The sequence below is a fragment of the Poecilia reticulata genome, chromosome 17 (genome assembly GCF_904066995.2).
Source record: "Poecilia reticulata chromosome 17, P_reticulata-male-v2, whole genome shotgun sequence".
In the NCBI taxonomy this organism is placed as follows: Eukaryota; Metazoa; Chordata; class Actinopteri; order Cyprinodontiformes; family Poeciliidae; genus Poecilia; species Poecilia reticulata.
In genome coordinates, this window is record NC_088846.1 from 7,121,622 (window position 1) to 7,133,833 (window position 12,212).

At 37.6% G+C, this 12,212-nt stretch overlaps 1 protein-coding gene across 2 annotated transcripts in view; it reads left to right on the plus strand.

Annotated features, from left to right (window-relative positions):
• Positions 1-9,906, plus strand: part of LOC103478950 (unconventional myosin-VIIa-like) — a 29,849-nt gene extending 19,943 nt beyond the window's left edge. The window contains exons 33-48 of one of the 2 annotated variants that reach the window (XM_008433110.3): positions 541-667; positions 759-916; positions 1,001-1,179; positions 1,446-1,555; positions 2,405-2,553; positions 2,706-2,859; positions 2,987-3,142; positions 4,206-4,311; positions 5,617-5,730; positions 6,583-6,670; positions 6,965-7,071; positions 7,781-7,966; positions 8,098-8,214; positions 8,305-8,388; positions 9,487-9,606; positions 9,694-9,906. In XM_008433110.3, coding sequence (XP_008431332.2) covers positions 541-667; positions 759-916; positions 1,001-1,179; positions 1,446-1,555; positions 2,405-2,553; positions 2,706-2,859; positions 2,987-3,142; positions 4,206-4,311; positions 5,617-5,730; positions 6,583-6,670; positions 6,965-7,071; positions 7,781-7,966; positions 8,098-8,214; positions 8,305-8,388; positions 9,487-9,606; positions 9,694-9,786 — 2,048 coding nt within the window. In that variant the 3' untranslated portion in view covers positions 9,787-9,906. Of the gene's footprint in view, positions 1-540; positions 668-758; positions 1,180-1,445; positions 1,556-2,404; positions 2,554-2,705; positions 2,860-2,986; positions 3,143-4,205; positions 4,312-5,616; positions 5,731-6,582; positions 6,671-6,964; positions 7,072-7,780; positions 7,967-8,097; positions 8,215-8,304; positions 8,389-9,486; positions 9,607-9,693 lie in introns of both variants that reach the window. The other variant, XM_081597796.1, reaches the window with a different exon arrangement.
• Positions 9,907-12,212: the final 2,306 nt, after the last annotated feature.

Here is a 12,212-nt window from a genome sequence, read left to right on the forward strand (position 1 = left end):
CACTTTAACTGGGCCATTATAAGCACATGACAATGCTTCGATATGCAAACACTAAATCTCACCAAGTACTTTTGGTCTAGCTCCTACTACTACTTGAACCACTTGACAAAATTAACTTACAAGTAACTTTACAGCAAGAAATATGAGCTTGTTTTAAGTCAATAATTTCTTAATATTGATTAAAAAGTTCTAGTTGGTGGTGAAATAATCTGCCAGTGGAACAAAACATTTTCCCCCATATAAGTAAAAATGTCTTGTTCCACTGGCAGATTATTTCATTTACAGCTAGTACTTTTTCATCAATATTCAGGAATTATTTACTTTTAAAAATTCCTGTATTTTTGATGAAGTTACTTGTAAGTTACTTTTGTCCCATTTCTAAAGCACTAGAAACCAGACAAAATAAATTTGGTAAGATTCTGTTTTTGCAGCCTGGATCTCTGCAGCTCCTGCAAAACAACCTCTGACCTCTTCACTACACCTCCACAGCCATTTATAATTGCTGACAGTAACAATTCGCATCCTGCCGTTCATCCGCAGGACCCCCGTTGCCCAAAAGCAGATTTTTTGTGGCCGTAAACTGGAAAAGCATCGTCTTCATGGAGAGAAGGGAGAAACTCCTGCTGGAGATTCCCTACGTAGAAGTGAAGAAAGTCCAGATGGCGAGGTGAAGCTCTGACTCTGCGGAGCATTTTTCTTTGTGGGCTTTTTAAAAACCATCGCAGATTTAAAACCTTTGCCGTTTTTGACACGTTTAGCGACAGTGACCAGTCGGTGAGCGTGGACACGCTCAGAGGACAGTACACCCTGAGGTGCCAGGACGCGGCGGACATGACCAAGATGATGCAATACAACGTGAACGGACTGAAGCAGCGCTCCGTGTACGCTGTGGTCCGGCAGGATGTCCCCAAACAAGGTGTGGCGTCTTTAATTCCCATGAGACGTTTCGGGGTCGACCGATTCAATCTCCGAACTCCAACGTTCTCGTGTCCGCCCGCAGACGATCCCATCTACCTGGTCTGTAAGCGAGGCGACCTGCTGCTGGTGGAAAAAGACGGCTACCCGCCGGACAGCGACTTGCTCCGAGCCGTCAACCAGAGGACCAAAAGCAGCGGGGTGGTTTACAAGGACAAAATGGACTTTCTGCCGACTCTGACCGAACCCCCTGAGGACATGCTGGTAAAGTTACCTTCACCAATTTGGTTATTTCTTTACAAGATGTTCTTTCTGACAGTATATAGACAACAAGATTCCACACGGCAAAGTAAGCCTCCCTGGATGGAAATCAGGGAGGCTTCATCCAACTGTTTAGATCGGATGCCGACTAGAAAACCTGTGATGAAATTCTAACTATTATCATAACCTCACTGGGAGTGTTCGGCACTCTGCTTCATATGACTTTACCTGTGTGGTGAAACCGATCCGCTTCCTCTCCCCCTCCACAGAACATGCTCAGCCCGAAGCAGCGGAAAGCCTCCATCCCGACCATCGTCCCTCTGGTCGAAGAGACGGTGGCTCCCGTCTCTTTGAAGGAGTTTGCTCTTGAGAATTTCAGGTAACAAGACTGATTTTTTTGTTTGTTTTTTTTTTGAGTGTATCATTTCCCCCTGCGGTAAATTTAATGTAAACTCTTTGGATTTAAATTTAAAATATCCATTAACAGATAAAAAAGGCTGGAAAATTGGCTGGATCTGTTCATGTTGATGCATACTTTTTTAATCTGAACATTTTAATGCGTTAATGTAACATAATGAAGATTAACCAAACTGCCTCTGGTTAATCTGCATTATTCCTAAAGAGGAACATTTCTAAATTAACGTTTAGAACTTCTATTAAACCTTCCTGAATATAAAAACCTGGAAAGCTGAGAGTTTTCCAGGTTTGGTTTGAGACAATAAAACATTTTTTTTTTTTTGAAAACATGTATAGAGTGGCGGTTTTTGATAAAGGCTGTTTGGGCGGTCACCCAGGGCACATCAGAAAGGGGTGGAACACCCGAGAACTAGAAAATAAAATCCATCTCGTAGTAGCAAGTTTGCTACTACTACTAGAGGTGTATACATGCAAAATGAAGTAAGTTTCCCTTGATTGCTGCTGAGTACTAAGAGACTACATTAAAAATCTGATAATTTCTTGCATTTTAATTGGTTGGAGTGTGGCAGGAGGAGGGGCTTACCCTCGGCACTGTTCCTGCAAGAATCACAGTTGCGTGCATATTTATATTTCACGCTTACAAAGTGAGGCATAGTGATTAATTTTAGTGTCAGAGTGAGATTGTTCTGATTATAAAAACATCAGTTGACAGCACTCATTGTGACACAAAAATGAGTAGCATCCACGTGTTTCAGAGAAACTCTGCATGACTCCGCTGACCTGCTGACACCGTTTCGCCTTCCTCTCTTAGATCAGTTGGTAAAGGCGGAGGCCGTGGTTCCAAGGGCTTCAACAAGGAGAAGCTGTGGATTTTCTCCAAGGAGCCCATCAAGCAGCCGCTCTTGAAGACTTTGCTTAACAATCCAGAACTCGGCAACATGGCCTGCAACGCCTTCATTGATATCCTCTGAAAAATAATATGCTTATTTTCCCAAGTGTTAAGGGTCAGCGCTTCACGAGCGTATTTTGTTTTATGAATAGCTTTACACAGAACAACACCTTAGACTTATTTTAAACATGGACAGTGTGAGTCCTTGACCTGCTCTCTTCACCCATCTTGAAGTACATGGGCGACTACCCCATTAAACATTCTCGAAGTCCCACGGAGCTGACTGACCAGATCTTCGGTCCAGCCACCAAGCATGAGGAGCTGCAAGATGAAATCTACTGCCAGATAATGAGACAGATGACCACCAATAGCAGCAGGTGTTCCTCAGTTGATACAAATCTGATAAAAAAAAATTAAAAAATTTTTAAAAAGCTTCATAAACTCAAACATTAACACATTTAATCTTTTGTATTTGTGGTTTGCCTTCTCCGTGTGACCCGTCAGGATGAGTGTGGATCGTGGGTGGCAGCTGATGTGGATGTGTACAGGCTTGTTCCCGCCTGGTCCCAGATTAAGGAAACACGCGCAGCGCTTCCTGGAGTCACGGCCCAGGGACCCGTTGGCTGCCGGCTGCTTACAGAGGTTTCAGGATTTTTCCAGGTCAGCCTCAGGATAATGTGTGACGAAGGATAAATAGGCATTTATATCCTTTCACTTTACTTTTTTGTTTTTACAAAAAAAAAAGCTTTACAACTTAAATGCATCAAAAATCACCAGAGATCAAACCTGTTTTTAAAAAAAAATAGTAAAAAGTAACAGTTTTTTTGTGACAAATTAATTCCCATTGGGAAAATCAGCATTTTGACAACTTGGTCTCCCAACAGAGAAAGCAATGGGGTCTACTAAACATGGCCCTCTTAAACAAAAAAAGAGAAAAAAAAACAGTCTGGGATATTCATCTGGTCTGCAGACTAACCAGACACAGACTGGTAATCAAGCCCATACCTCACTGACTCTAATATGGTTGGACTTTGGAACATGCTAACATGCTATTATCTAAATAATGGTTTCTGAAGTTGGTGGACTTCGTCTTGCAAAACTGACAAATCATTTTCAAATCTAGACACAACCTGCCAGCTAATACACAATATTTTCATGACAGAAAGGTTTAAGATGACTAAGGACTAGATTATTGAGCTATCTGTCTCGCTATCTAGCTACATAGCTAGCTAAGTAGCTATAGGTAGATAGCTATGGTTTTAAATAGCTAGGTAACTGCATAGCTATGCTAGCTAATTAGCTAGCTAGATAATATGTGGGTCTGGGGCTGTGGAGTATGTTTTTTTTTTTTTTATGTTTTCCTCTGCTTTTTTCCTAAACTTAAAAGTAGTTACACCCATGTCAGTTTTTTTTGGGGGAGGGGGTTCAAATTATTTTCTTTCAAACAAGAAATATTGTTTCTGATAGACAGTATCTCTAAAGGATAATAAAACAATGTAAAGGAAGTATAAATTAAAATATATATAAATATATATATCCCTTCAGACTAGCCAGCAGAAGAGCCAAATTCTTCCTGTATCTGCTGATTGTTTTACTTGTTTCCATTTGTGTTTTGACAATTTGTTTATGACGATTTAGCCAAAAGCTGGTTTATATTTTTCCTACTTCATCTAAGACATTCTGTTTCATCAGATTAATTGATCTAAGTGTTTTGCCCCTTCAGTAAAGAGCCCAGGACACTTCCTCCCCATCAAGCAGAGGTGGAGGCCATCCAGCAGAACAGCACTCAGATCTTCTATAAAGTCCACTTTCCAAATGACACAGATGCTGTAAGGACCAACATTATTTACTTCTCAGAAATGTGGCTCAGTGTCAACAGAGTATATCGTCATTTATAATTGACAGTACTCATATAAGGAGTTTTTGTTCATTTTTGGATGTATTTTAAATACTAAAAGTATGTCTTTATGCATTATTCTTCATAATTTGAACTCAGTTGTTTTAGTAACCATGTTGTTGCTGATGTAATTTTTATGGAATCAAGTTGATGCACAGTTTCAAGATCAGTTTAATGGAAACCTTGACAGTATATATGAAAAGAAAGTACACCTTAATTGAATTATTTTTAAATATGAGAACATCATAAAGAGGATCTGGTCATTACCAGCTGACCAGCAGTCCTTACAAACGTAGCTTTTTCATTTCGACATATTCTTAAGTAAATAATTGGTGGGATCTTTAGTGATTTTTACGCTTTGTGTTTTAAAGGGGCAGTATTATGTAAAATTGTATTCCCTCATCAAAAACATACCTGGAGTGTTGACTTGATTCTTTCATGCATGTTTGAGAAATCCTTTAATCTCCCGGGGCAACCGTTCAGCTGTTCAAAACTCCTGGGTTGACTTAGCCCCGCCTTTCAGACGAAGCTCCTCCTACAGGTTCAGAGCGTCTGCTTCACAGAGCAGCTCTCCCCTGAGACTCCCTTATTCAGCTCCTTCAGACTAGCCAGCAGAAATTAGCAAACACCTTGTAAAAACATTATAAAGGGTTAATAGAGGAGTGATGTTGCGATTATTTCCTGAAGGCGGACTTTCAGAAAGAGCAGGAGTTTCTTAAAGAGACAGAGGCCCAATTTCAAGGTGTTAAATTATGAAGTAAATGTTCTTTTAAATCATATTTGATATATACAGCATTTTATAACAACTTAAGGTAATATAGTTACTTGATTGTGCTTTAAAATAATAATAACTCATAATACTGCCACTTTAAAAATATATGTATATATTAAAACCTGGTGAGGACCAGACAGTCACAAACTCCTGGAATAAGGATGTACTTTCTTTTTATTATAACTGTAACCTTTTCTATCACCCCCCACTTTTTATTTTAAACACCTGTATAAATAAATGTTCGTGCTGCAAATGAAAAAATGTCCCTCGGCACATCGGCTTCACTCACCCTGAAAACAGGAAGCGTGTGGCTTTCGTAAGCCTTCACGGTGTTGCTCACCTACATACAGTACTTACCACAAACACAGTGGAGAGTCTCCGCTCGAAAACGAATGAGGGAAGTTGACAAAAACCGTGTCTCTCGTTAAAATGTGAGCCATGACATTGTTCTGTGATTCCTCGCAGCTGGTCGAGGTTTCCTCCACGATCACAAACAGGGAGCTGCGCCACAGCATCGCCGCTCAGCTCTCACTCAGCTCAGCAGAGGGATACGGCCTGTACATGAAAGTGACGCAGAAGGTGCGGCTGGCCGACGACTGTGATCGACAATTTTTTATTTTTTTTCCCATATATAATTTTTGTCGTTTTAAAGCTATAAAGTTGAATGTATTTTATTGAGATTAAATTTGATGGAGTAAGTAGCGCAACTTTCAACTTTTATATTCAGACTTCATTCTTTTATTCACCCTGAATTAAATGCAGTTCAGGGAGTTTTCTCTCAACCGGGCAGCTGAAATACTTTGTAAGAAATATGAGCCTTATAAAAAGTTGTAAAAAACATATCCAAACACCCCTTTACTTGCACTTCTGATAAATAAACTCGCAGTAATAAAACACGCTGCGGTTTGTAGTTGAAGTGTGAAACGCTCAGGTTTTAAGCTCTGCAGATGTAAGGTGGTATTGCCTCACTTTTAGTATTCACTGCGCTTTGACTTTTTCCACGTTTTGTTATGTTACACACTTATTTCAGATTGTTTTAAATCAATCTCAAAAAATCTGCCAGTACAAGAAACAAGTACATTTTTATTTTACATCTTGTCTAAATCATCAAAATCATTAAGCAAATACACATCAGATGTGTTAATCAATGTTTCATTTACTACTAATCAATGCATAGAAGCTGGAAGCTGCTTCTCCGTGTTTGTTTTTTTAGTGAGGTATTAGTGTGAAGAATTTTGACGAAGGCGATCACAATACAATTTAGAATAATGCTAAAAAAGCGACGCTTAGTGAATAATTTCCGGTTGCAACAAGTAATCTAAAGGGAAGTTTTGGTTTTGTGTTGCATGCGGCGCAATTTCTGTGTAACAGTGCGTCATCAACAGTCTTCTAAAAGATAAAAATTATCCTTTCTTGTTCGCCGTGTTGCAGATGATGAGCCTGGATGAGGACAAGTATTTTTTTGACAGTTTAAGGCAACCTCCAGATGTTAATAAGAAAGGAAAGAAAGTGAAAGAAGGTAAATGTCTTCATGCTTTTAAAAGAAATATGAAAACCGTTATGAAGCGATATGGCATCGAATGAGTTTTGCATTGTTTACGTATTTGAAATATGGCTGTCATAGTTTTCTGAGTTGTGTAGTTATAATTATGGCAGATATTACAATCTTTCAGGATTTCTTTTAGTTGTTAGTTAAACAATTGATATTTATTGAGTGAATGAAATGAAAAATAAAATGGAAATTGTTCAGACAGAACTTGTTGACCCGTGTTGGGTTTTTTTTCATGTTCATAATTCAAATCTCGCTTCACAGTCAGTCAGTCCAACGCGCCGCTCTTGGTGGTCTACAGAAGGAAGCTCTGGTTCAACGTGATCCCAGGAAAAGATCTTATTGCAGATCTCACTTTCCATTACCCGCAGGTATTTATTGCGGCTTAGAAAAAAAGCCTTATCGCCTCGCCTGGGTTTTTACTCGTGTTTGTACGACGGTGTATTAGGGCCGTTGCAGAAAAAGAAAAACAAAAGGAAGAGTAAGTTTCTGCCAAAAACACTCAGAATTTTTTATATTCATCTCAAAATTTTGTGCAGTGGAAAAAGTCAAAATTTTCTTGAAAAATTTCAGAAATTTTGAGATCAGTCAGAAATTTTTAAGAAAAAAACTTTGAAAGCTTGAAAAATTATAAATTTGAGAATTTTTTTTAGATTAATTTAAAAGTTTCAAATTTCCTAGAAAAAGGAAATTTTGAGATTCATCTCTAGAATTGTCTAGAAAACATTTTTTGACTTTTGAAACTTGGAAATATCAATGTTTTTCTAGAAAATTTCTGAGAATATTCTTCAAATTTCAGGGTTCTTTCTAGTATTTTTTTTACTTTTCAGACTTGGAATTTTTCTTGTTTTTGTAAAATGAGATTAATCTAAATTTTTTGGTTTGTTTATTTTTTTGTGGAAATTTTAAACTTTTGTAACTCAGAAATGTTTTAATTTTTTTCTTGAAATTTCTGATTTTTTTTGGCAGAAACGTACCCCTCCCATTGTTTTTTTTTTTTTATCTACCACGGCCCTTATAAGCCTTCGTATATTTGGGATGCAGCGTGATTGTAAAATGTTTCCTGTTTTTGCCTCGCAGGAAGTGCCCAAGTACCTGCGGGGATACCACACCTGCACCAAAGAGGACATGTTTAATCTGGGTGGGCTCCTGTTCAGAGTGGCCGTGGACTCGGACAGATCCCAGTTTGTCATGATCCCCAGGATGCTGAACGAGCTGGTTCCTGTCGACAAAGTGCAAATGATGCAGCCTGATGAGTGGAAAAAGGTAAAAATAAGGGACTTTACAGATAATGTTGTTTTTCTTTAAAATCAAGAATAAAGAACAAAGGGGTAAAAAGCAGCCTCACTTTTAAGAGTTAATTATTCCAAATGTATTGTTCTCATGTCTGCCTTCAGAACATCATCTCGTCGTATAACAAGCAGAGCGGCATGACTGTGCAAGAGGCCAAAATTGCCTTCCTGAGAGCCATTTCGAGCTGGCCAAACTTTGGCTGCTCCTTCTTTGACGTTAAAGTGAGTTACGGGCGATGGAGTGGCAGCGACATTCTGAAGCCAAGAAAACATCATTTTTTTATTTTTATTTTTATTTTTATTTTTCTGCAGCAAAATTGTGAGCCAGGCTACCCGAACACACTCTGGTTTACGGTCAGCAAGAAAGGTGTCAGCCTAATTGACCCCAAAACAAAGGTATGCAGAGCAACTGTTGATTATTGTCAGTATTTGTGCAGATTAGTGCAGATTGGATTTTATATGATGGAAACAACACAAAGAAATTAAAAGATAATGTGATGTTTTATAAGAATTTATATGGCATATATTTACTCTGACATCATTCAATAAAATTCATGATGTACCTAATTAGCCATTCTCAACTGGAAAGAAGAAAAACAACAAAAAAACAATTTCCCATTTACTGATTATCTACATCCAATCTGACTGAGCTCGAGCTAATTATGCAAAAATGTGGCAAGACATTTCTGCATCTGGCTGTAGAAAAGCTTTTACAGAAATATAACAAAAAAAGCTTGGAGCTGCAGCTGCAGCACAATGTGGTTTAACAAAGTGTTAACTTAAAACAATATTTTGAAATCATATCTTATTTTCCTTTAGTTTCATAACACTGTGCAACCATGCCTTGGTCTATCACATAAACTCCCTAAAAAAAAAAAGCTAAATCTGTGGAGCGAATGTGACAAGATGATGAAAAATATATACGGGGTTGAAATATTTTTAAAGGGGCAGAGTTATATGAAATTGACTTTTTTTAGGTTTACATCACGTTATAATGTTATTCCCTCATCAAAAACATACCTGGAGTGTTGCCTTGATGTTTTTGTGAAATCCTTTTATCTCCCTCACTCAGCTCCTTCAGACTAGCCAGCAGAAATTAGCAAACACCTGGTGGAGCTGTACATCTGCTAAATTCATTATACAAGCTACTTATAAGCGAAACACTGGTAAAGACGTTGTTGAAGGGTTAATAGAGAAGCGATGACGTGATGACTTCCTGAAGGCGGAGTTTCGGAAAGAGCAGGAGTTTCTTAAAGAGACCAGTATCTATTAAACTACAGCATCAAATTTCTTTTACATCATTTTTATAACAACTGAAGGTAACATGGTTACTTGATTGTGCTATAAAAAAGCACTACATGCCTAGAAAATACATAATACTTCCCCTTTAAAGCCCCTGTATATAATCCTTTTTTAATGAACAACTTCTGTTGCTATTGTTTGTATTTATTCTTTTTTTATCTACACAAACGTACGATTCTCCCAACGTTTCAGGAGCTGCAAGTGGTGCACCCGTTCAACCGCATCACAGACTACAGCAGCACAGGCAACATTTTCCAGATGACCATCCGCACCCTGGTGCCGGGCATCAACTTTGTGTGTTCAACCTCACAGGTGAGAGGGCCGAGGTTAAATGCAGATTGAAATAAGGTCGAATATCAGCAGCCATTTATTCACGCTGGCCATGTCTTCCTGCCTCAGGCCGGGACGATAGAGGACCTCGTCAAGTCGTATGTCAGGATGTACGAGGAGCAGAAGATGATCACTCGACCGAAGAACAACATGTTTCCCTGAGGCTTTGCTCTGAGCCGCTCGGATTTCCACGCACTGTTATTCAGTATCTTTAAGTTTATGCATTTGTAAACAATAAATGATAATGCTGTCCATTATAAATCTTGCCCCAATTAAAAAAATTGTGATATTCAAATGTCTCAGTGCAATATTTGTGTTGTTTTTTTTTTTTACTTGACACACAAACGTTGCCTTTTTGCAAAGTTTGAACTTAGATTAAGATGAAATAAGTTCGCTACATGTATCTCTTAACTCGAGTCTTTTTTTTTTTTAGTTTTTTTTTTTTTTTAGTAGTTATAAACTACAAAAAGATTTTTTTGCGGGGTAGTTGATTACATGTTTCAGCTCCACTTAATGTCTTTACATGAATTAATTTTTGTAAATATTAAAATGACCCAATCAGATATGTGTTTATGACTCAGAACGGAGACGTTATAAGGCACACATTACATGCAAAGTCACAGACAGTAGAGTTAATGAAGACTCTTAGGTGCAGTTCATTAATGGTGAACTTCATATTTCTTTTTTTTTACTTTAGTCACATCAGTTAAGCGAATGTATTCATAACCTCTGTAGATTTCGTTTGGAAAATATTTTCATTCAAACAAGAGCTAAATTTATCCTGAGTCTATCTGCCTACCTACAGAGATATACAATACCAGATATTTGTGTTTTGAAAAATAGTTTTTTATTGGTCTGATGAAAGCGGAAAATAATAAACAGAAATAAAAGCTTGAAAACACCAGTCTTTTTGTAGTTAATCTGCATAATGTTTTATCTGGTGAAGCACTAATTTACTAAATATAACTAATCAAAAGTTAGTAAACACACTTCCAGTTTAGTTCTGTTTATTTGATAGAAATGAATATAGTTCCAATACCACTGATTTAGTAAAAAAATATGTAAATAAAGCTGTTAACTTGACATGCGCTCCGAATAAATTTATTTTAAATTATTGGGGGTGTCTTTAGCAAATGTGAAATTATGTCTCTGCTATAGCAAAATGTTTAAGCATAAGGCTTGTTCACACATCTTTTCCTTTGCCAATAAATGTGTGCTATAAGCTTTATAAAGCATATGATATTAATTTAGCAGGCTTTTTTCAGGTTGCTTAGGATATTCTGAGTTAAACTGAGAGTAAGTATTAGCTTTTACTGCCCACAAATCCTGGTCACGATAATGAACTCCCTGTAATTTCTTGTATTTTACAAAGCATGAATAATCTTTAAACTAACCGTTGCAAAGGTGTTTAACTGACATCCACATTAAAACATTTAATAGCTTCTTTTCTCTGTATTCATTTTTTTTTACAGCAATATTCTGAATTTTATCCAGTAAAATTAATTAGCTGATGAAAAACAGAGCTGACTTAAAATATAATGATACTACAGCTGGATGTAGAATTACCATTTTTAAGTGTTTGAGGAAACACTTTACATTCCAAGATTTTTTTTTCTTTTTTGGATTATTTATTTTTTTTCTTAGCTTGCAGCTGTGCTTCTTGGCTGGAGAAAGTTTTCAAAATCTCAGCTAACACAACAACTTTCCAGTCCTGCATTTTGATTCTCAAAATCTCCTGACAGCTTGTTAAAATATTGATCACCAGTTACTGCTTTCCTTAGAAAACTACGCAGGTTTCACATTGAGGTACAGAACCGCATACACACGGTGTGTGTTTGGCACTATGCTATAAATGAGTGGCATATAGACTGCTTATACAATCATCTTCATAGCCTGTCTAACCTTTTGCAGTTACTATGGAAACTTGCCACACAAAAAAAAAAATCAGGTTACCATGAGCAGGTGCATATGAAGTGCAATGTGATTGTTTGTACCCTGGTGTGTTGATGCAATCTGACTGCAAGGCTGAGAGACAACAAGCCCCTTTACAGCGTAATTAACTTCAGCTGGAATGGTAGTCTTAAATACACTTAGTAAAGTTTTTAAGTGCAAGTTTCTAACCCTCCCATGGAAAAAAATAAGATATTTTTAGAGTGTAATGTCATTGGATGCAAAAGGTCTAAAGAAGTAGGACAAGTTGCAGAGACTGTATGTGTGTGATGCCCTACAAGATGGCAAAGGCATTTTGATGCACTGCACCAAATTTGGAACAAAACACCTTAGAGCCCAGACCACATCACTATCCTCCCACCTGCACCCCCTCCCTGTAACTTGTACTTCAAGACTTAAAAAAAAAAAAAAGGCAGAGCATCGAGACCACAGCCCAGTCAAGCACATAATATGCATGAATACAAGCACAAACTCTCTCATGTCAACTTAAAACATGCGTCTTCTTCAAAATGCACTTAAAGCAAAGCGCCAGTCAAATTTAATGTATATTGAAATGATTCGCTGTTGTTGACTAAATATAAATGTGCGGGTTCTCCCTTGCTGATCTGGATGCGGACAACAATTTCAGCCATTTTTTT